The following is a 22810-nucleotide window of genomic DNA, read 5'->3' on the forward strand; positions in this document are numbered from 1 at the left end:
GGTTGTTTTACCCCCTTCCTATGAAATGGGGCTAAGCCTTCCCTACTGTGGACAGGACACTATCTGGGGAATGGAGTCACCAGTGTTTGCTGGGGTGATAAGGGCTGTTTGTACCTCTAGTGAAGGACAAACCCGTGATTTCCAAAACAAAAGATTTGGTGAGTCAGACAGCCCAAGAGATGAAGGTGTGGAGGGAAGAAGAGGAAGTTTTAACTGGAGCAAAAGACATTTAAGATCTTTACAGCATCTGACCTGGGCTGTCCAACCATGGAGATCCTGGGTTTCAGAAGCAGCTGAGTGTGCTGAAAGTGCTGTTGAACTCATTCCTCTGGTTTGCTGTACAGGAGAAAGCAGCATCCCCCTTGCTTTCCTCTTCCTTCCTGTGGTGTTTTTTCCTAACTTTAGTGATTCTTTGAACCTCGTGACTTTTCTCCTGCTTCCTCCTCAGTCTCTTGCTCGGCCACCGGCACATTCACGGCCCTGCTGAGCAGGGCAGAAGGGTGCAGGGCTCGTCCGTGAGGGGGCCGGGGGCTGCCGGTGCAGGGCCGTCAACGCAGGGCCAGGGGCTGCCCAAAATCGTCTTTTAAAAGAATCCCCCCCCCCGCCCAAGACTCAGTTTGTGAGCTTCAGAGGGCAGCATTCCTCTTATGACGGCGTCGGACGCGCGAGAATATTAATTTCTTCAAAAGCGTGCGGTCCCCTTACAGATTTCACGGCCACGGGGCTGTCGCTCCGTGTCTCTGCGGGGCGCGGCCCCTTTAAGGCCGCGGGTTCCCCGCGCCGCCCGCCCGGCGGAGTCGCCGCCCGGGGAGCGGCGGTGTCACGTGGGGCCGCGGCGGCCTCGTGACCGGGCGCGAGCGCAGCACCGGGGCCGCCGCTCCCGCCGCGGGCCCCTCACGCTCCGCCGCCCCCCCCCCCCCCCTCCCCTCACCGCCGAGCTCCGGCGCCCCCGGGCGGGGCGGGGCGGGCGGCGCCGCCGCTTCCTCTGCCCGGCCCCCCCACCTGGCTCCGCGCCGTCCGCGGGGAACGAGGCAGGGCCGCCGGCCCCCAGCATGGACAGCAAACCGCTGCTGCAGGAGCGGCCCCCCGCCTACAGCCCCGCCGCGCCGCCGGGCGCGCCGGGGTACGACTACGGGCACGGCAACTACGGCGCCATCCCCGCCCCGCAGCCCGGCTACCAGCCGCCCCCGCCGTACCCCTACCCGGGCGCCGCGCCCGCCGCAGGTGGGTCGGAGGAGGACGAGGCGGGGGAGGGCGCACTCGGGGAGGTCGGGGGGTCCCCGGGGTGCTGGCCCTTCGCTGGGCCGGGGGGCGGCTCTGCAGAGCCCTCCGTCCCCCCGCGGCTGGCTCGGGAGCCGTGCCAGGGAACTCCCGAGCGGCTCTCCCGGCCCAGCGGGGCGCGGGGGGTGTCTCGGCTCTCCCGCTCGCAGCCGGCGCACAGGGAGGCGGGTGCGCACCCATCCAGGTGGTTCCCAGCGCCATCTCCCTCTTCCCTCCTTCCCTCGGTGCCCCTGAGGTGTTTGTGTTCTCTCCCCTTAACACCGGCGGGGTTTGGGAGCGTCGCTCTCCTTGCGCGGGTTTTCTGTCTCGGAACAATGGCAGGGGCTCAGCCGCCCTAAGGCTAAAACAGATCCCGAACTTGGAGTTTTCTTTGCGTGCACTTCGCTGTACTCTGGTTAATGCTTGTTTTTTTTCCTGGTACACTTCAGTAGTCTTGGGGGGACTTAAGCAGGTGAGTAGATGCAGTACTTCTGTTAGCTGAATTGGTACTAACATCTATCGAAGAAAGAAGTAACCTCTCAGGAAAGAGGAGTGCTTCAAAAGTTATCAAAATTGCACAGCAGACACAGACCTCAGTCATCAATCATTGAGTTGAAGCTTGAGGCCGCAGATTGATTTTCCTCCTAATAACCTGGAGCTTATTTTCCTGCAATACAGGTCTTAGTGATTATTTTCAGTTTTAGTAGTGAGGTTGCAGGACTTTACAGATGTGTCACTTGATTCAAGAAGATCAGAACTCTGCCCTGTGAAAGAAGATCAAAATGGATCATAGCTGGGCAAAGTGTACTTTGGCTGTGTTGATTACAATGCATACATCTAATCATCCATTTTAAAAGCTTTTTTTCGTTTTAAGTTTTTATTGTTAATGCAGTAGTTGAAGGCCTATGTCTTCTACTTACAACTGGTAAAAGGACTTATTCTCTACCTAACAACGTGGGCTTTCTGGCTATACGTCCTGCTTCCTCTTTACTTGCATCCCATCTCTCTTACCTCTCCTGTTATAAACTGAGCATTGGAATTTAAGCTGGAAACCAGAGGAAGATACAATGTTTCAACTCGTTTGTGTGCTGGAGTGGGCCATACTTGATACATACTATTTAGAAGTGAAAGCTGTGGTCATTGATTAAACTGTTGTTTTTTTTTTTTCCTGGCCCTCAACAGCATTGAAACAAATTCTTGAAGTTAATTATTAGCTCGGTGTCCCTTTGAGATGGTTAAATTGTGCTGGATAATTGTGTTTATGAAGTGGCTTTGCTATTCAATGTGCCAGGTGTTCCAGCTCTGATTTTGATAGAGCTTCAAGTGCTCAATCAAAACTGCATTTCTGTTTATTGTTTTCCACGTTTTATTGTCGTACTTTTTAATTATCGTTGTTCTTTGTGCCTTGCCTGTGGTGATTGAGGTTTTCTCTCTTATTTTAGGGTATGCTGTTCCTCCACCGACATCACAGCCCAACTATTCAAGCACGTACACCATTATTCAACAGCCTGCTACCACCACTTCAGTGGTAGTAGTTGGTGGCTGTCCTGCCTGCAGGTAAAATGGCTCTTGAGTTGAGACATAAACTCGATCTTGGCTTTTATTTTTTAAGTGTTTGAGGTATCCATATGGTTCCTTGGTTTTCAGTAGTTTTTCTTTGTGTATGTGTGTGTACTGCAATAGAGTTAATTGAAGAACCACAAAGATTTAGTGGTGAAGTGCTTTGGTTTATGTAGCATGAGCTTGTCCTTATGGGCTTGTGACAACTGTTATAAATAATACAAGACACTTTATATAAATCCATGAGTCTGTTCTTTATGATGGAGGAAGGTCTGTAAGCAGTACTTTTAGTGAAAAGGCACTTCAGTAGCAGATGTAAAGGGTCAGTTCGTGGGGGAGAGGATGACAGGAAGTCCTTTCTCATGTGTTTGAGCCTGGTGATGGTGAGTAATGTGACTTTATTGTGAAATTTTCTGTAATCTTTGACCGTAGTCACTTCTGGTTTTCTGGCAGTCTTGTGGAAGAACTTGTGGTGTGCGGCCCCATTCCCAACATCCAGACTGTGCAAAACCAGGCAGGGTAGTGAAACATCAGTGTCTTAGGGCTTTAAAAGATCTCTGGAAGTCCTTTGACTGCAAAAGAACAGGGAGCTTCATAGACCTGACTCAAAGTGTTAGTCTGATGTGGTGGTAAAAACCAGAAGTAGTGGTCAGCTGTTGTTTGGAGTTGCAGCAAGAGAACAACTTCCCTTTGGGAGATCACAGCCATAAAAAAAAAAGGAAGAAGACACTCAGTTTCCACAGTAGGGCTGTAAGTCAGCTGTAGTCCCTTTCACTTCTCAGTTCTCTTCCCAGGATATTGGGTCATGGGTGAGGGCAGAGGGATTGCTGCTGGTGCAGCTCAGGCACTGCTGTGCCAGCTCTGACTCAAGTGCAGACTCAGTCCCTCTGTTGAAGTGTATGGGAGTCACCCCTGGGGCATCTGGCAAAGGGGCCCTTGGTGTTCTGCAGGTCTGAGCCCTTGCTTTCCCTTCCAGACGTGTAGGAAACAGAGTTTCCTGAAGAGCTGGAGTGATAGTGGGCTGCAGCGTGCTGGGTGTGGTCCTACGGCATGGGCTGTCCCCCAGCTGTCTTTTGGTTCTGCTGGAGTTGGGGTTTGAGAGTCAGTCCCTGCCCTCAGAGGTGGATTCAAATTGGAACTGTCTTGTGGTGCTGTGTAAGAACAGGTGCCTGCTGAAATGCTACTAGTTCAGGCTGAAAAACCTGTACCAGGCAGAGCTATTGATCTGGAAGGTGTGCGTTTTAAACAGTGAGGGAAAGTTAGTGCTGAGCTGTTCAGAGGATGTGGTAGATCCTGCCACCTGAGTGATTACATTAACATGCTGATGCTGCAGCTCAGCGAGAAGACAGGGGAGGTGTTGTGTGTTGCTTGGTAAGAGGCAGGCAGTGTGTTATACAGGTCTTGTGGCCCAGAACCCAGTACAGCTCAGAACATTTTACTGTGGAAGTGGTCTTTGCAGTGTCTTCAGATTGGTAGGCTCTTGCTGCGATTTCTTTTTTCCTTTTTTTTTTTTTTTTTACCCCTGGAGGTTATCCTGAGATAGTCTAGGAGAGACTTTTGAGACAATCGTTTGTAAATGTAATATATAACTTCAGAGAAATTTGGGAAAATGAGCTATCTGGATTGTTTTCTTAAGTCATTAGACCTGCTCTGCTGGAAGTACCCACTGTGCACTCTGTCCTGCAGCAAAATGTGCTCCACAAAAACGTGGAGCACAGATTTTGTTTTAGGCTGTGTCAAAAATAAGTTGTGAGGAAAACTGACATACTGATCACTGTGAGGCACAATATTGCACTGTTTAAACTGTAGGACTCTTCTCAGCACCTGGGAAATACTCTGGATCAGGGAATCCTGAGGATGAGCAGCTGTATCTGGTAGTGTTGTGTCACAGTCTCCTTTGCAGTATTACTATGTTTGTTCCCAGTTGCCTTTAGAACAAGATTCAAGTGTCAAGGCAGGAGGGTTAAATCTCAGATTACTTGTCTTTTGAGTCATTATGGAACTGGTAGTCTGGTATTTCAAGAGAAAGGACAGGGAGGCTGAGTGGGAAGCATAATATTGGTAATATTCATTTCAACCCGAAGGGTCAGGGTTCATGTTCTGAAAGGTTACACTGGCTGTTCTCAGAGAAAGAGCTCTTAATCCTCTTTGACTTTTCAAGACCTTAAACACAGTTCTAGTTCATTTCCTTGCCCTGGAAACCTATTTTATGAAGAAAGAGTATGGCTGCACATTGCAGAGTACAACTCTGAACAGAAAAGTTGTTGAAGGGGCATTGAAAAACATAAAAAGCTATTAATGGTACATAAAAAACTCTGTTAATAAACTGCCAGGCCGGTTGTCCTGTTACTTTTAAGGCCATCAAGAGGATTTCTGCCATCAGAAATATAAAACTGTCTGTAGCACTGTGGCATGTATTAATGTTACTAACTGAAATAAGACTCATTTCCAACTGAAAATATATGGTTGAGGAGAAATACACAGTTATTTGGGTTGGTGTCTGTTTTATTGCAGTCATAAGTCATCTTGGGATGACTGGCTAGAGCACCGTTGATCTTTAGGCTTTATTTATGGTATTCAGTCATAAAAGGTACATGAAAAGTACAAAGTATCTGCAGAAGTAACTCCCAAGTCAGTAGCATGCCCGTGGTAATTGCGTTCTTTCCCTTCTCTCTCGAGCTTTCCTGCCATCTGAGGGGTGACTCTCCTGTCTTGCAAGCTGTACCTCTTGATCAGAGCTATTTTTTAGTCAGATCATGCTCAGTCCTAATTGGTCAGTGTTGCTTTCTAATTACAGACCTCAGTATTAATGTGTGTTCCATCCTTCCTTGCATTATTAGAATGTTTTGGGTGGTTGTAGTCCTGTTGTATCAGCACTCTACTCCCAATCCTGACGTACAGAGAATTAAACTGAGTTGCTGAACCTTGTCAGCTTTGTTCTAGTTGACATCTAAGCATCAGCCAGGTCCTGCTTCTAAACCATTTCATGTTCCCAAGTACAGACTGAGTCATTACAGGCACCGACTTTAGAGGTCCAGCTGTGTAATTGTCTTTTCAGCTTGGAGAATGCAGCTTGGCTGCTTCTCTTGTGCTCACTTTCATTTTCTCTTTCTCCATCTTCCGTTGTTGGGTAGAACTAAGTACACAGGAATGTTTGCTTTCCTGTTACTTAACAGAAGAAAGATCCCTTTAAAAAATGTGAACACATTCTCTTGATCTGATGGTTGCAAAAGCCAGTTTCTTCAAAATCTAGGAGAGATCTTCTGTTGGGGCCACATTGGATTTTTATTTTCCTATTTAACAACATTCAGTTGCCTGGGAGAGAAGGTGAGGGAAAGAATATCTGCTGGAGAATCATCGTAGTGGGTCCCAAGTTCTACTAACACTGAAGCTTCCTCTAGGACTGGAAGATGAGACAAGTTTGATTAAAACTGTTTTATTTTTTATTTATTTATTCTCAGATCTCTTAAAGCATTCAAGCATTCTCCCTGCTACAGTTTTTGTTTTTTTGTTTGTTTGGTTTGGTTTGATTTTTTTTTTTTTTGAGTTTGGGCTTCTTTTGCTTGACTTGACAAAGCAGTAAGTTGTCAGGTTTTGGTTGAAATTTTGTTGTCTTCAATTAAATGCATGTCTCCCGAGGGAATAAATTCTGGGGAAAATTGCACTTAGCTGATTGGGTCCTTCAAAATTTAATTTTTTTGCTTTTGCTTCCATTTTTTCAATCACAAATGCTGTGAGGGGTTTGATAAGAGGCTGCTCAGGATACAGGTTTTCTGTAGTTATTCATAACTAGGATACTTAAACTTTATGTAAATAGCTGTAATGTAATTTCATAATCTGTACTGGTTAAATATGAAAAGAATTAAAAACAGAAAAGGTACCACAGGTGGGTGTGTGCTGTGCCAGGGTGTCCATCCCTGCTCTGCTGTGGTTTGGAGGCTGGAGCAGTTGGGGTGGGAAGTGCAGCACTGGCTCACACACGTGACTGGGAAGGAGAGAGCCTTGATCCAGCAGGACTGTTTGGAATTCCTGACGGGCAGAGCTCTCCCTTTCCCCCCTCCAGCCTGACAGCAGCTGCTGAGCAGGAAGTTTCTCCCTAAGCCCGAGGAGAGGATGGGGGAGCTGTAGCAGGGTCCCAGATGAGGACACCATAGCTCCGGCTGCTTCTGAGGAGTTTTGTTCTGCTGATCTGACCCAACTTGTGGACAGTAATCAAAACACATATTTTTAATAAGTGAGACTTTAAGTGATTAATAAGGCACAGAAGGAATATATTCCCTAATGGGGCTGTATAAAAATGGTAGTGTGGTCCCTAATGCCCAGCCTGTCAGTGCGCCTGAGTTTACAGCACTTACTTTTTTATTAATGTCACAATTTGTGTTGGAAAATACTTGCCTATATTGTCATAATTAGGATTTCTTTGGAGCAATGAGTTGTTGTGGGAGAGAGGAGGAAACTGGCCTTGTTTGTTGGTGACCAGAGGTGGTACTGATGTGGCTGTGCATGCAGATCAGGGAGGCAAAGCCACACCAGGGGCTCATCCTGAGACATGTCCACAGTGAGGGAGCTCTGACTGGCGTGCTGAGCCTTGTTTGTGAGGCTGGACCTTGGTGTGAAGCCATGAGGCTTTTCTCCTAATTAGTGTGTTCTCAGAACTGGAATTAAAGCAGTGGTGCTCCTGCATTAGAGAAGGCTGGTGATTTGGAGGCATTTCAAGAAAGACAACAGCCAGGCACAGGCTGTTCCCACTGCCAGAACTTCTCTGGCCCTGCAGCCAGCCCTCACTATAGGAAATGGACCTAAAACTTAAGGAAAGTCAGATACATCTGCAAATACTGTTGTGTCTGTTACTTGAAGGTGATTTTTAAGGATAATTGCATTTACATGTATGTACAGCTTGTGCTGAGGAGGGCAAACCATGAGTACAGAGAGATTTGAGGTCCTTTCTGTGAATATGGATCAACAAGCGTTCAAGATGCCATCAGGCTGAGGCTGGAGGAGCTGACACATCTCTTTGTGGAAATTACAACTATGAAGTATTGCTTACTCAGTAGTTGCATATATAATTGTCAATTCTTTTTCTTCTGCTGCTTGCAGGTGAGATTTAAACATATTTACCTTAGCTGCTGCCGTTGCATTGGCCAGGAGATGATAATGAAAAGCTGTCTGGATTTGTTTGCATGTTCACAATTAAAGATTTAGTGTGTAGTTTCCAAAGACTCTGGTGTGATGTTCCTATTGAAATTTGAAGTTTGAAGTTCGACCAACCTTAGTGGGAGGAGATGGGATACTGATTTGAAAATTCCACGTGTAATCCACTGTGATGTAGTGATAAGTCTAAAAATGCTTGTGTTAAATCATACCAATGCTGTGTTCACAGATCTCATCACTGGCCCTCTGATCCTGAGCATTTGACTTAAGATCTTAATGTTTTAAGACTTAATTTGAAAAAGGGAGTTGTCTGAAAAAATAATTTGGTTTTAAATACTTGTCAGTGGGAATAATTGACCTTACTATATGGAGTTGGCAGCTGCAGTTATAGCTTAAATTCAAGATACTGCTTGCAGTATAAATAAACCTTTCCACTTTATTTTTAGAGAGGGAGTGGTGCAGTTATAATCAGCTTTTATGTGGTTTATGCTGTAGAAGAAAATTTGTGTTTGGTTACGTTAGTGAATCTACAGTTTGAATATGGAGTCTCTAATTACCGTGTAGCTCAGGTAAAATATACAAGTAAAAACTAAAATATTCATAGTCTCCCTGACAAAAAGTAGTTTTTTCTCCTTTTAAATTTAGTAACTGGCTAAGCAGTGATTGGGTAAGTGTTCATCTAAAATTAGGTGGTGACACAAATCAACAGAAGCCAAGAGGAGTCTGTGTAGCTAATGCTGCAGCAGTGGTGTCTGTGCTGTAGATGTGACAGGAACTGGCTCTGAAACAGCAGGTACGTTGGGGGGGTCATGCAAGTACAGTCTGATCAGCTTCCCAGGAGTGTCCCTTGGAGCTGCCTTGTGTGATCCTGGGCTGGGCTATCCCCGCTCTCACTCCAGTGCTGACCCAGCACTGCACCCTCTGCTTTGCTTTGTCCTTTTCCCTGGATCTGGAGTTGAATATGGATGGCAGGTTTTTTTATTTTTACTTGGCATTTTGCATGTCCACAAAACGATTCTGGATAACTCTGTTTAGGGGGAAGGGAGTTTAAAATAAATTCTATTTTAAGTGTCAGGGACATGTGCTGACCAATGGACTTGGGCCTTGCAAGCTGATTAGGAGGGTTCATTGGAATTGGTTAGGCCACAGTCATCACTGCTCAGGGCTGACCAGAAGTACCCTGGTTGATCCCCCTCTAGTGTTTAATTAGTGTGTTTATTTTGTAGGGTCACATCAATTGGCTGGTTATACTCTTAACTAGACACACTGGCTTACTTGTCACAAGTGTAGGCTTCAGGGCAGGAACTGAGTATGGACAAGGAGAAGATTTCAAAACAGTACCAAACAATGCCTGCAGGAGGGGACTGCTCAATGTGTGTGAAAGTTAAAAATGGCATTAGTGTGACAGCAAAGCAAGGCAGGAAATACAACAGCTGTAACGTGCTGTGCACTGCACTTACTGTGCATTTCCAAAGTACTGTTATTTGTGATGGCACTGAAATGCCTGGAAAAGGGGCTTTGCCTTTCTTGTATGGAGCTGTGCAGTGGTGAAAGCTGCAGAATCTTGAGTTACTCAGAATCATCCAGAGTGTGTCTGAGCCTCTGTTCTCATGGTGTGTTACTGGGTTAACCTGTGGGCACTGGAAAAGGAGAGGCCTCACCTCCTAAGCTTCTGCTGCTGGTTTTTGTTTGGTCTGAGGGTGCATTTCCACAAGGACAAATGGCCAAGTTCAGCTGCTGTCCAGACTGGACAGTTCTGGCTCAATGCTACAGGATCTTTTTTGCCCTGGCTCTCTCCTGAATCCCTTTGCATTCCAGCCCTAGCACCAGAGTCTTCCCAGGAGATGGCACTTCCAGTAGCACATTTTTTCCCTAGCGAGTGAAGTCAGTGGTATGAGAGCCTTGTTTGCTGACTCCATTCTTTAATTGCAGTGTAATTTTGAGGGTCACTTGCAATGTAATTTTACAGTTTAACTGTCCAGATACAGCCTAGGTTAAAGAGGTTGTACAGCAAAGGAATTTCTCTAAAGCTTTCCTGTGAGCCTTAAGCCATGCTACATAATCCCCATCTACCTAGTGATGTGCTCAGGTAGGCAGCTAGTGGGAAATCTCTGGAAGCAAGGTTTAATGTGAGGATCTTCAGCTCTGCTTTAACAGTCAGTCTAATAAAAGCATTTCCACTTGGGTTAGTGTGCTCTGAACTTGACCTAGCAAGCAGATTTTGATGTGTCCTGGCACTGGCTAATGATATAACAACTGGTTTGGGATTAGGAGTTGAGTTGGGTAGCATGGGTAAGTTAATGGGAGCTGCATTTTTTTTCCACCAGCAGTTCTGTCCCTGCAGAGGGGACAGGCAGGGAAGCAGGCACTGCTGCCATGGGCTGATGGGAGTCTTGGGCTGAAGTTCACTGTAGCAGAACACCAGACACAGCCTAAAAAAGAAATATTGACCAAACTGTGCAAATCCAGTGCCTGTGCTTTGTGAGTGCTGTTTGCTGAGGTGATGCAGGGCAAGTGCTGTGAGTCACTGACTCACACACGTGCTGAGCCAAGGGAGAGTTTTGGATTCCCAGCAAAGTGGCCTGGGCTGCTCCGTGTCTGCTGGGCAGCTCTTTGTGCAGAGGCAGAGATGTGTGCTGGGGGGACATGGTGTGTTCTCTCTGACCCTCACAGACCCACAGCTCATGGAGCCAGCAGAGGTGTAAGGGCTGGTTGGTGACACACAGAACTCTGTTCATCAGCAGCAGCACAAGAAATGCTTGCAGTATCACCAGGCAGATGCAGACATTACCAAATCTGACCTACAGAGTAGGTCACCGTGACATTCCATTGTGCTGTTTCCAAGAGACCTGCTCTTGGCTGCTGCTGGGTATCTGTAGCCCATGTCAATATTAAAACTAGGAGTAGAAATAGCAGAAATGAAAGTGGGACTTGCCTCCAGACATTCTGTGAGGCAGCAACTCACTGTGGGTGCCATGCCAGAACCATTGTCCTTTACAACATGTGCTGTCTCTATCAGTGTACTGAGTATGGCAATGCCATCCTGGAGAAAAGAGGTTGTAGGAATTGGGGCAGTACCGTGGATACTTCTGAAGTTTTATTTTAGGTCAGTGTTGACACCGGGATTTGTGATTTGATGATAGAGGTGTGGGAATAGGATCTGAAAGGTTCTGGGGAGAGAGGTGAAACTCCTTCCACATTTGAGGAGGCTTTTAAGTGCTTTGGAGCTGTGGGGACAGAACAGCAGTACCTACACTACTGAAACTAACTCTACAAAACCTGATCCAGCTCTGGGAAAAATGGTCACATCTGAAATCCTGAAGAGTGTCATCAAAGCAGAACACTTCTGCAGAGCTCTCTCAGTGCTCTCTCACTGTTCTTATCTCCCTGGACACACAGATGTTCTTTTATCGTGGCAAAACAAAGGGCCTGCCCCATAGCTGGAGCTCTGGGACTGCCTGACTTGCAGGGGACAGAGGGGATGTTATGGTGAGTGGGTGGGAATAGCCACAATGACCAGCACGGGCTGCACAAGTCTGAGCCGTGGGACACTTGTGCACCAAGACTGGAATCCATGTGGTGATTTGAGCATTAGTCTACATTTTTTAACTTGCTGCCTTAAAGGAGTGTTATCTGAGGACATGAAAAGATAAAACTACTGCTGAGATCAATGGTACCTGACAGTTGCTTTATACCAGATGCAGAGTTTACTCCTATCAAAAGAATTCTGCAAACAGAAACAAAGTGCATTAAAATGAGGGAAAGCTGAAGCTGAATACGAAGTTGCATAAGAAGCAGAATATCAAGAGCACTTTGAAAAGCCTTTGGCTTCTCCTGATGATTGAGGGGAAGGTGAATGTTTCTGAAGTTTAATCAAGTTGCAGTGTTTCAGCCAGTCACTGTAAGGAAATGGTCTCTGAGCCTGTGTCTTCCTTTCTTCACTCTATTTACACTTACAATGGGTTGTCCGTGACTGCTTGGAGGGAAACAGCAGCTTGTTGGCCTTGGCACTTTGCTCATGGCCTGTACTTCAGGGTCACTCAGCTCTGTTTGTGTTGACTTTCACTGTACCAGGGAATCTAAGAGGATACATCTTGTTCGAGTGCTGTTTTGCTAAACTCCGAATTTTTTCTGTTTGGTAAAACTGCACAAATTTCTGAAGTCTGAATACTCCAGTTTTCCTGTTTGTCTTCATTTTGGGAGATGCTCAGATATAGCACTTTACCTCAATTTCAGTCCCTGACTCTTAAATTTCTGCTGTTGCTGAAACAGAATTTCTCATGGAGGGTGGTCATGGAGCTGGGACTCAGCTGAAGGCACGTGAGTGACATCAATAGTTGGTTCTCCTACAGTTCTAAAGGCACATCAGTTTTTGGAAGTAGAAACGAGGAACAAACCCCAAACCTTGTACTTTATCTCACTCTATAAAATGGTGTGGTTCTCAGTGACTGCCAAATCACAAAGTGGTAACTTGGGGCCAAACTTGGGGTGTGTGTCCTTGACTGAGTCTGTTTTCCCTTTTTGCAGGGTTGGCGTGTTGGAGGACACCTTCACCTGTCTTGGTGTTTTGTGTGCCATTGTATTCTTTCCAATTGGGATTCTGTTCTGCCTTGCACTGAGGCAGAGAAGATGCCCTAATTGTGGGGCAGCTTTTGGCTGAGGGGATGAAGGTGGACGTGCTTACGGAAGCTACAACTGTTAGCGTACTCTTTCTAATGTAAATGTCATGTACAATCATGTTATTTGCTTCAGACCTGTTTTGTAAAGTGTGAAGAAATTTAGTCTCTCTTGCATGTAATTTAAACTTAATCTTTTATGAGCATGTGCATTGCAAAACATGAAAACCTGACTTGTTTTCCATGTTTAGTGGCACCTGTTGAAAACTAAATAAAACTGCTTTTCCTTTTGCAATCCTCAACTTGTGGCTGGATTATTAAGTATGTGACTGATGTGTCTGATAACACATAGTCTGAAAGCAGAGTTAGTAATCCTAGCTACAATGAAGGATAAATATTTGCCAGAATGTTTATGCTGATGATAAACCATGGTTTAAGGCTGTACTTGTTTGGGACGTCGGATATTTGAGGGAAGTTTTGCAAGTGTTTGACCACTAGACTAACAACCCCTCTCCTCTCTCTGAAGGCACAAGTAATAACACACAGTCAGAGCCCTGCTTTAATTAGTGAAGGGTTTGCTTCATGCAGATGTGTGGGTTCACAGACAGCAGAACCTTCTGTCTGCAGCAGGGCCCTCCTCTCTAGAAAGAGGCCAGGGCACTGCCAACTGTGAGCTGCCCTCAGGAGAAGTTTGTACATGTTAGATATTTAATTCTGACACTGGATTATTGAAAGCTCATACAGTCTAGATTGACTTGTCTCTAATATGCTTTAGAAAAGGGGCTCAGGTGTAAGTTACCCTTGTGAAAAGCTGGTGTTTCAGACTGGGATGGTGGATATTTATGCAGGGCTCTCTAGCAGTGTCCTCGGCCTTGAACTTGAAAGGCAGTGTGAGACCAGCCAGCACATGCTCATATACTATTTTTTGATATTAAGTAACTGAAAGGCATTTCACATGACTTGAATTCACTGTTTATAGTAGTAGAATGATCCAGGGGATGCTTCAGGAAGCATGTACATATGTAAAATAGAATGATTTGGAGTAAGGATTAATCGGTGGCAGCAGTCACAACACAGACAACAGCAGTGGGAAGATCCCGAGTGCAGGGATGAAGCACCTGCTGCTGATGCAGAGAGTTAGTTTCTAGCAGTCTAGGCTAATTTCTGAGGTGATTATTACTGTAGGAAAAGGCTTTTGGACAAGCTGGCACTGCTGGATTTACCACACCTGAGTCTGAGGTGACAAACTGCTCAGCTCTGCTTGTGGCTGAGGTTAAAAGCTCAGTTTCACTGCACCGTGCCAGCGTTCAGGCTTTGCTCAGCTCCTTAACCAAAACTTTCCAAACTTCAGCTCCTTCTCCTTTGGGAAGGCTGCAGTCATGGAGGAACTTCAGAGGCAGCTTTTTGTGTTGGCACTTGAGAAAAAATCGTGGCACTGCTTTATTATGACTTTTTATCAGACTAAAGTTTGACAACACGTTTTAAAGACAAAACTTAGCAGTACAACACGAGACTGAAAATGGGGTTCTGTTAACACTTGGAAATTTGTACGTGAACATCAAGCAAAGCTTTACAAGTTGGCTATTCTTAAAGGATAAATATTTATTTATAACCTAAGGTATCTTTCTTACACAAAATAATGTATAATCATTTATACAGATGATTCTCTATTCTGGAATAAGGCAGTTTGTTACATTGTTCTGTTTGAAAAAAAAAAATAAAATCACTGTTATCTTCTTTAGTAGGTGGCATATGCAGGCTTATATTCTAGAACTTACCATTGCAGCTTTCAGATAATGAATGCCAAAGATTCAGATCTGTGAGCTATTACTTACACTGATTCACTAGAGCATCCAAACTATCTCCAGCATTTTCACAAATCCTACTACAAAAAAGGCATACTGTAAAATCAAACACTAGCCCAAAGCAATTACCTCATTAGAAAGCAAAGGTTTTTAAAAAAAAACAAACCAAAAACATCAGAGCTCCATTCCAGTATGCCAATATTGTACAGTAATTACATTTAAATAAATTTTTAGAGGAAGATGAGATAGTAATTGTCATTACTGAACTGGGTGTTGGTAAAGAAGGAGGACGTGTCTGGGCCGCGTGTTCATCGGATGATCGGTGCTGATCTGTCATTTGTTACTGTTGGTCGGAGCTTCACGGTTGCAAAGGGGTTCTCTCCACTGAAAAGAAATGCATAAAGTTACTCAAAGGCTTGCTGCAATCCTACCCCCAATTTAAACAGTTCGAGTTCTTCATGGAAGTTGTCTTACAAACAACTTCAAACAGTGAGTTATGGTTTGAGACTAAAGGATTCTGTGCAATTCTTAGTTTAACTTGAATTTGTAAAACAAGGTTATGTGTGAGGATTCACTTTGCAGTGATCCAAAAATTTGGGAAGTTAGTGCCCAGTTAGATCTGGACTTTTTTAAACAAGTTCCAGTCTTTAAGGATTTTTGCTTTTAAACCTTAAGAGGCAGTTAAAGGAAGGTTAAGTCCTCCTCCCTGACAAACTACTGGAGAAACACGTTTTTCTGAGAAGGGCCTGTTCATTGTACTCCACTTGAGGCCACTCTTGAGAAAATTTAGCCATAATGTTTTACCAGTGCCTGGGAAAGGTCCCAGAGAATTTAATGATAAACATCATTGCTTTCCCTTACAGCAGATAAAATAATATAAGCTAATATGAAAATCAACACAAATAAATCTGTGTGGAAGTGTTAAAAACATACCTTAGAAAAGGTGGTTTTGTAATGCCATTCATGTTGGGTTTCTGTAAAAGAAAAGCGTATTTACACAAGTTTATAAAGATATGCTACAGGTGCCCTCACTATCCTGCTAAGGAAAAGAGATTCTATCATTCAGGTAGGCTAAAATATTTAGCCATTTAGAACAATTATTTTGTAGTTCAGCTGAACTGAACAGGATTCAAAATCAGAAAGTTACAGCGACGCTGAGAAGTGAAGGTAACCCAAGAGGTGGCAGTGTTGCTCTGTCCCAGGCTGCTCCAGGATGCAGCATTTTGGGTGGGACAAAATGGAAAACTGTTGCCTTTGGCAAACCACTTGTGCTATGGGGACGTTTCAGCAAACGCCTAATTCCTACTTTTTCCCCCCTCTTGCTTAAGGATGTATTTTAAACTGCAAACCAATTGCTTGTATTAGGTGTCAGGTAAAACTCAAGGTGAAAATTGGAATATACATTTTTGCATTTAGAAGCAGGAATACACAGTCACCTTTTATGGAGCAACTTGACTTGTACCAATTTAGTCTACATGGCCACTACTTTTTTTGTTGATCTTGTTCTCCATAATGCTGTCCCTCTGCAGCACAGCCTGAACAATATAACTGGCTAGAACCATTCCTCATCTTCTTAAAATCCTGAGCTATTTTTTCTGTGTAGTCTGGAACAAAAATAAGATGCCTTGAATCATTTCCTGCTTCTGTGTTCTGCTCACTCCTGCACAGTGAGCAGACTGTTTCACCCAGTATGTAAATCCTGTGTGAGTCTCCAGGCCAGCCTGGTACAATGTTGGGCTCATTTCCAAAGCCTTATGGGGGAGTGGGGGTTTGAGACTTGCACGGAAGCAGGAAAGACAAGGAAGCTCAGCAGCTTCCCAAAGGAATGAAAATAAATAGTGACTTGGGAGCAAAAGACTTGGGTGCAAGTGCAGCCACTTCCCTCCACAGTTCTCTTGTTTTTAAGGTAAAAGGTGAGATGAGGTCACAGTAAAAAGTTAGGAAGTGCCTCGACAAAAGTGGTCATTACTTTATACTCCAGAATTCCTAATTTGTTTTAATCTTGCTTTCCATGTGGAAATTTAGATTATCAAAAAAGATGTATTTGTTTCCCACTCCTAGGAGTTATCAGCTTCCGTTATTTTATAGATGTTAGGGGTTTTTTTTTTCCCTTCAGAATATGATCTCTGCTTCAAGAAGGTGTTTTGACGAAAGTCTCAAAAACATCACCCTTAGACACAGATCAGCAAAATACTTAAATGAGCAGCAAGAAAAGAAATAGTAATTGTGTAGTTTGATTAGACTCATTTTGAGTCAGTTTGAATGCTGACTTACTAGCAGAAATAATGACATTGTGTAGCAGAATTTGTTCATAAAAATTGTGTTTCCACTCAGCTGAATAGACGTGAGTTAGTACAGCTCTCCCTCAGTGGCAGCTGCAAACCCACCACTAACTTCTGTGGGGTTCCTGAATACAGAGCTCCCTGTGCCCCACAGCTCTAAAATCACTGAAGTTGATGGACTTGTTCCACTTTCTGTGAGAGTTTCTTGTCATGTTTAACAAATTCCATTGCTGAGAAGCTTTGCTCTACAGAGCAGTAAACATCCCTGATCAATTCTTCTCCCTTCCTGTCAGGACGGATGGGCTGAAATGTCAGAACGCCTGATACTCCTGAGCACAGCTGTGCCCCAGGGCTGAAGTCAAGCACAAGGTAGAGGATTCCAGGGCCTTGTTTAAGAGCAGGTGAAGAGGGTGAGCAGATGGAACGCTTGTGTTCCCACCCCAGATCACTCACCGGCCCGGCTTGCTCCACTCTGTCCGTTGGTGTTTTAGGAGCGGGACCTTTGGCAGACTCCGCCCGTTTGTCTGCCTGGGAAGCCCCCAGGTAGTCTGGTGGGGGGAGAACAACTTCACCTTTCTCCACAAGATTTACAGAACTGACACTTCGGATTGGTGCAGGGCTGCAAGACAGAACCCAACAGATGCCGTTCTCAGTTCCTAGAATGCATCTCTCACTTACCCCCAGCACCAGCAGAGCACAAAGGGGCATGAGCTGGAAGTTAATAATAGTGTACAGTGCCCCTGAAGCCATTGGGGCTCTGAATTACAGCTGTTCCAAAGCTACTTCTTGGGTCTGTGTGTAACCAATAAAACACATTAACGTAATCAAGCCCTCCTACTGCAGATTGTTAGAGAGTATTTACTGTACATGTTACTGAACCTCAAAGAACACGAGCACAGAAATAACATTTCTAATGAATGTTAGTGAAAATTTGGGCATTTCTGCAAGTGCCACCCAAAATATTACCTTGGCACAGGGGCAAAGGCTTTGTCTTCTGCTTCTTCTAGTGGTCTTGTGTACGACGATGGAAACCATCCTTTTCTGTAATGAGAAAGGTTTTTTATATTATATGTATTGGAAAGGTCTTCTAAAAGACGACTTGGACAAAACCACAGACTGAACAGACTGAGACTTAATTTTTGAATTTTCATCAGAAAACCCAGTTTCTGATGATGCCAAATTAGTGTGCAAAACCTCCCTAAAATAAGTGCAGTGATTTTCCTTCCAAAGGCCTCCAAGTCCCCCAGACACCCAACAAAAAAACCATTTACCATCTGCTAACAAAATCTGATGAATTTTCCTTCATGTTCAAGGTTGGTAATATATTGATTATCTTACACTCTGGTTGTGTCATGCTCCCCATAGAGCCAGCCATCCTTTTCCTCAGCTACCAGCAGTGTGATGATATCCCCCTGGGCAAAGCTGAGCAATGTCTTGTTGCTTCCAGCAGTATGTGGGAAGATTGTCCTCACTTTTTGCCTTTTCATGATATTTAATCCAGTGGCAACGGAAGTGGAACGTGATAAACTGGCATCGTCTGAATTCTCTGTCCAAAAAATGAAACACAAAGGAAAAGAAACAAATTAAAGGAAAAAAATAGCCACAGTAACAAAATTCAATGCAATTAGTAGTCTGACAGGAAACAAAAAAATAAAGGAATAGTCAAGTGCAGATCAAGTTCTGAGACTTTGTACTTTCTACTTAGACACGTCTCAGTTACCTGCCAGTGTTTCTTATCACCACGAAGTTCTTACCAGCACGTGTATTTCTATACACACACCCAGCATAATAAAGTTGAACCATCAGGTATAAAAAGTTCTGTAAGTTTTAACTGGCTACGTTTCTCCCCTTTTGGCATGAAAAGTGCTAAACAATCACAGCCATAAAAGAAAGGCCTTTGAAAATTTTGCATTATAAGAAGTAACTGTGTATAAAACCCAAGATTTCACTTTCAAATTGCGCCTCACACTCAGCTTCAGCATCGAGGAGAGCTGCAGATACTTGGCACTTTGCAGATATTTAAACTAGATGTTTACCAGAAGACAAAATAAAGGAGGGCTTAAAACTGTGTTCTTTGGTTAGTACAATATACTGTAAATGCATTTTCAAGGAAGAAATGCTGGAATTGCAATTATCACATTGAGCAGTTCTTCATTTCTTATGCTGTGAGCTAGGCTTAGTTCTTTCCCTTCCCCTTGGCAGAGAAAGTAAAAGAAATAAATATATTGGAAACATGGAAAAGAAATCTTAATAGGATTTTACATTTCAGGAAAGGAACACAAGACTGTGCCGGTTTTGTCCCATGTGCATTCCTCCCTTAGTGCTAAGTGCCCTTAAAGGAAACCAAAGCGGGACTGGCAGAGTGTTGATGTTTTTTGTGCAGTGAAACAATCCCTGGGATGTATCCTGTTCAAAACTGCAGGGCCTTCTGCTGATAACACTGGAATTCATAAGAGCAGTTAAGTTGGGTTAATCAGTGACACACAGAAAGTGATTAAAATAGAATCTACTTACCTTGACCTGTGTTTTACTGCAAACAATTCTCTTATAACACATTTCTCTCTTGTTATAAGAGAATTGTAAATGCTCTGTAAAGACCATTTCCTACTCCCCTATACGTCCTGGAATTCACATCATGGTGGTGGTGGAGAAGCCCTGAGGTAATTCTGAACGCTTCTGGATGTCATTCACACTTACCCAGCCTGCAGCAAAGGGACACTCACCTGCTGAATGATTTAGTTTCTCAGAAGGTGCTTTGGGAGCTGTGACAGGATTGTTGAACATATCGACGAGTGGGCTTGTGTAGGCCCTGCCTGTGGGAGCTGGGGGCACGTTGGATACATTTTCATGATGAGGATAAAAGTCATTTCCAATCTAAAGTCACAAAAACAATGGTGTCACAACACCGGGGAGACAGCCATCACTTATTTGCAAGACTGAATTCTAGAGAGCAGTGATTAAATACTCCCCAATGATATACCTTGAGACTTGACATAAAGCCCACATGTTCCTATGGAATTGCTGATAGGTTTGTAAGAGGCTTCTATCCCTTGATAAACATTTGTTAGTGGGAAGGCTATTACAGCCTTTTTTTTTTCCCAGAAATAGCACCATGATCTCCAGATTTTTCTTTTTTAGAACTTCACTATAACCATTTAGAAATTCAGCAACTAATGGTGACACAACATACAAACAGAAATGAGAATTCAACCTGTATCTAATAAGCTAATAAGAATCATGAAGGGAAGAAGGAAAGAAAATAGAAAATAACACTTTGTTTAAGTCTGTGTTGAACAACTGAGTATGTAATTACTATTACTTACAGATAAGAATGTTGGAAATGGAATGATTAAAACAAAAGTAGTCCTGAGGCTGGGTTTCTCTGGGTTTCTCCCTGCTGTACTGTCTATGGTTCCTGTAGCAGAGCTTCAGGATTTTGGTTCCATACCCAACCCCAGTATATTCCAACTGAGATACATTATAGACTCCATCCCAAATGTTTAGTTGGAAAAACCAAACCTAGTGAAGCCCCTCCACTCCCATCAAAGCACAACATACCACGGTATTTCTCTCTACCATCGGTGAAGGCTGCGGCGTTCCCGAGACTGGAGTGGATCCAGGTGTCCTTATTTCATCTATCATCATTCTGACTTTTTCAGGCACTTTGGTGGCATCACTGCAGACTTCCTGCCACCCAGGCAGCTTGGATTTCAGGAAGTCTGCACACTGCATCCAGAGTAAAAGGTACTTGTCAGAGATGTGCTTTTCCATAAAACTGCACAGATCTACTGGTTAATTTTCATTACACCAAACTCTTTAACACCAGCAACATGGAAGTATTTTCTAAGATTTTTCTAAGCAATACCTCTTTGAAACAAATAATGTGTTGTAAAAAGAGGCTCTCCTTTTGCAGGGTCAGATAGTGGATTTAAGAAGTCACAATAACCCTTGATTGTCGCTGTAATACATTTCACAGAATAGTGTATTGTAAACCTTTTCTATGAACTGATCGCAACACTGGCAGTTCAGTGTTCCTTGGCTGTTTCTGGCAGTGGGATCTGTGTGCTGCAGGAGATCCTGGAGATCTCCTACAGGACTGGATTTCAGGAATTTCATTTCTGTTGGCTGACCTGAACGTGGTAGAAGTGCATGTGCTGGGTAAAGCTGCAGTGCTTGTCAACCAGAAAACAGAACCTTCTTTTCTCTTCCAGGAGAGCTTCTCTGCATCCTTCTGCGATGAACCGCTGGATATCGCTCTGGCGAGAGCTCACCGTTTCCAAATACTGAGGAAAAAAGAAAAAAAAAATTCGCATAGGGCCTCTGAGTTTTGTTTGACACTATATCCAATCACTGAAGCAAACTCCAAAAGCTTTAGAGGTAGCTTTTGCAAAGGTGGAGTGGGTGGCTCTGCTTCCAAGCCCTTCTCTATTCCTGCACACACCTGACTGCCCTGATCCCATCAGGGAAAGGGATATTGTCCCTACAGGCATCCACAGCCTGCTTAGGGGCCGTGTGGGGGGGAGTAAATCAAAACAAGAAAGAGTCTTTTAGCCTGTAAATAAAACTCTGCAGTAGATAAGAGCCTGACATCAAAGCAGGGACTGTGCTGAGCAATTGTACAGCCACAGGTGTTCTCATTAGACTAATTACCTTGTCTGCTCCACAGCAGTTCATTTACTCACACAAAGCTCTGAGGAATCTCTACTTAAGAGGGGGGAAAATGAATGAACTAAAAAGGCTCAACTATATTTATCTGAGGTTACGAGGATTCATGGCTAAACTGTGATTAAATGCTAATCCTTGAACTCTCAGACCCAGAGCCAGAACTGTAAAAAAACCAAACCTGTTATGAATGCAGGTTAAAAGATAGGCACTAAGAAATAGGAGCTCCTACCATCTACATTTACTGTACTGAGTTATAAACAAAGATTTATTTGAATTTTAAAATAGAAAAGTATGGAAAAAAATATAAGCTAGCACGAAGTACAAGTATTGTGCAAATAAAAGTATCACTGGCAAGTATTTTCAGAGAGACACATGACAACCAGAATATGAGTTCCTAGTTTTAAAATCGTTTCCCTTCAGTGCCCTGCCATTTCAGATTGCTCCTCAAGATGGCAATGCTGGATTAAAGGCAGTAGGAAAGGCAGTAACTAATAACACAGGTTGGCACTGCCTACTTTGGGAAATAAATTTATAGCAAATTGCTCCTGAATTTGCACAGCTTAGCTGACTCCCTGTGTAAAACTCTGCATGAAGGTGTAGCTACAGAGATAATTTAAAACAAAAAAAAAAAATCAATTAGTGGTCAAGGGATGAAATCTAGAAACTAGAGCAGAAGTCTGAACGCGCACAGTGGAGCAGTGAGAGCTCACTTTCAGCTGGAATACATCCTCTAGGAGTGCTTATGATCCCAACCAACTTCCAGGAATCATTAACATTTTCTGTTGACCAGTTCTTGTACAAAGAAAGAAACAAATAAGAGACAATGCACTGACCTCCATTTCTTTATGCTCATATTTCATTACATTTCGTGCTCCTTGGCTTTTCCTTCTGATTTTTTTCAGCTCAGCCTGAGACTTCTCTAAAGAATCCAGTTTGCTCCTGTGTTCGGTTTGGTACCTCTTTAGAGTTGCCTGGAATCAAAACATTTACAACAGCTCGAAATGCTCTCAGCCCCAGAGCTGGGTAAGTGCCTAAAGCACTTCTGTGATCCCTGAGATCTCCCACACCCACCAAAGCAGTTCAACAGTTGCTTTAGTTTGATTAATTAATTCTTTGGGAACAATTTCTGAAAAAAATTGTTGACTAGCGATAGACAAATAAAATAGGAGGTTTAGAATTGAATGTGTACTTACAGTCATATATTTCACATCCAGGTCTGTTTTCTTTTCCAGTTCAGATATAATTTCTTTATGAAATTTCTTGAACTTTAAAAGCAAATGAATGAAGAGTTATTAAAAACTGGCAAATGCAATTTCTAATTTCACAATGAAAATTAATTTTAAAAAGTGATTTAACTTACACTCTCCTCTAGACTGTCATTAAGTTTCTTGTGTGTTCTTGAGATTTCTACCAGAACTTGGCCTGTTGATAAACATACAACATATTGGTTTCTTTTGTAGAGTTCTGAAGT

At 43.7% G+C, this 22810-nt stretch overlaps 2 protein-coding genes across 2 annotated transcripts in view; one reads left to right on the plus strand and one right to left on the minus strand.

Moving 5' to 3' along the window:
• Window positions 1-950: 950 nt before the first annotated feature.
• BRI3 (brain protein I3) lies at window positions 951-12889 on the plus strand. Its single transcript, XM_027878172.1, has 3 exons — window positions 951-1224; window positions 2703-2817; window positions 12499-12889. The coding sequence occupies exons 1-3, from the start codon at window positions 1053-1055 to the stop codon at window positions 12629-12631; spliced, it is 420 nt and encodes a 139-aa protein (XP_027733973.1). The 5' UTR covers window positions 951-1052; the 3' UTR covers window positions 12632-12889.
• A 1280-nt stretch (window positions 12890-14169) lies between these two features.
• BAIAP2L1 (BAI1 associated protein 2 like 1) overlaps window positions 14170-22810 on the minus strand; it is a 31980-nt gene continuing 23339 nt past the window's right edge. The window contains exons 4-14 of the mRNA XM_027878170.1: window positions 22700-22761; window positions 22533-22604; window positions 22173-22310; window positions 20805-20957; window positions 20233-20400; window positions 19398-19548; window positions 18013-18220; window positions 17641-17715; window positions 17128-17293; window positions 15326-15366; window positions 14170-14776 (exon numbers count right to left, since the gene is read on the minus strand). Coding sequence (XP_027733971.1) covers window positions 14701-14776; window positions 15326-15366; window positions 17128-17293; window positions 17641-17715; window positions 18013-18220; window positions 19398-19548; window positions 20233-20400; window positions 20805-20957; window positions 22173-22310; window positions 22533-22604; window positions 22700-22761 — 1310 coding nt within the window. The 3' untranslated portion in view covers window positions 14170-14700. The remainder of the gene's footprint in view (window positions 14777-15325; window positions 15367-17127; window positions 17294-17640; window positions 17716-18012; window positions 18221-19397; window positions 19549-20232; window positions 20401-20804; window positions 20958-22172; window positions 22311-22532; window positions 22605-22699; window positions 22762-22810) is intronic.

Source organism: Empidonax traillii, unplaced genomic scaffold (genome assembly GCF_003031625.1).
Source record: "Empidonax traillii isolate 1590-97213 ecotype Southwest subspecies unplaced genomic scaffold, ASM303162v1 scaffold39:size2480183, whole genome shotgun sequence".
Taxonomy (NCBI): Eukaryota; Metazoa; Chordata; class Aves; order Passeriformes; family Tyrannidae; genus Empidonax; species Empidonax traillii.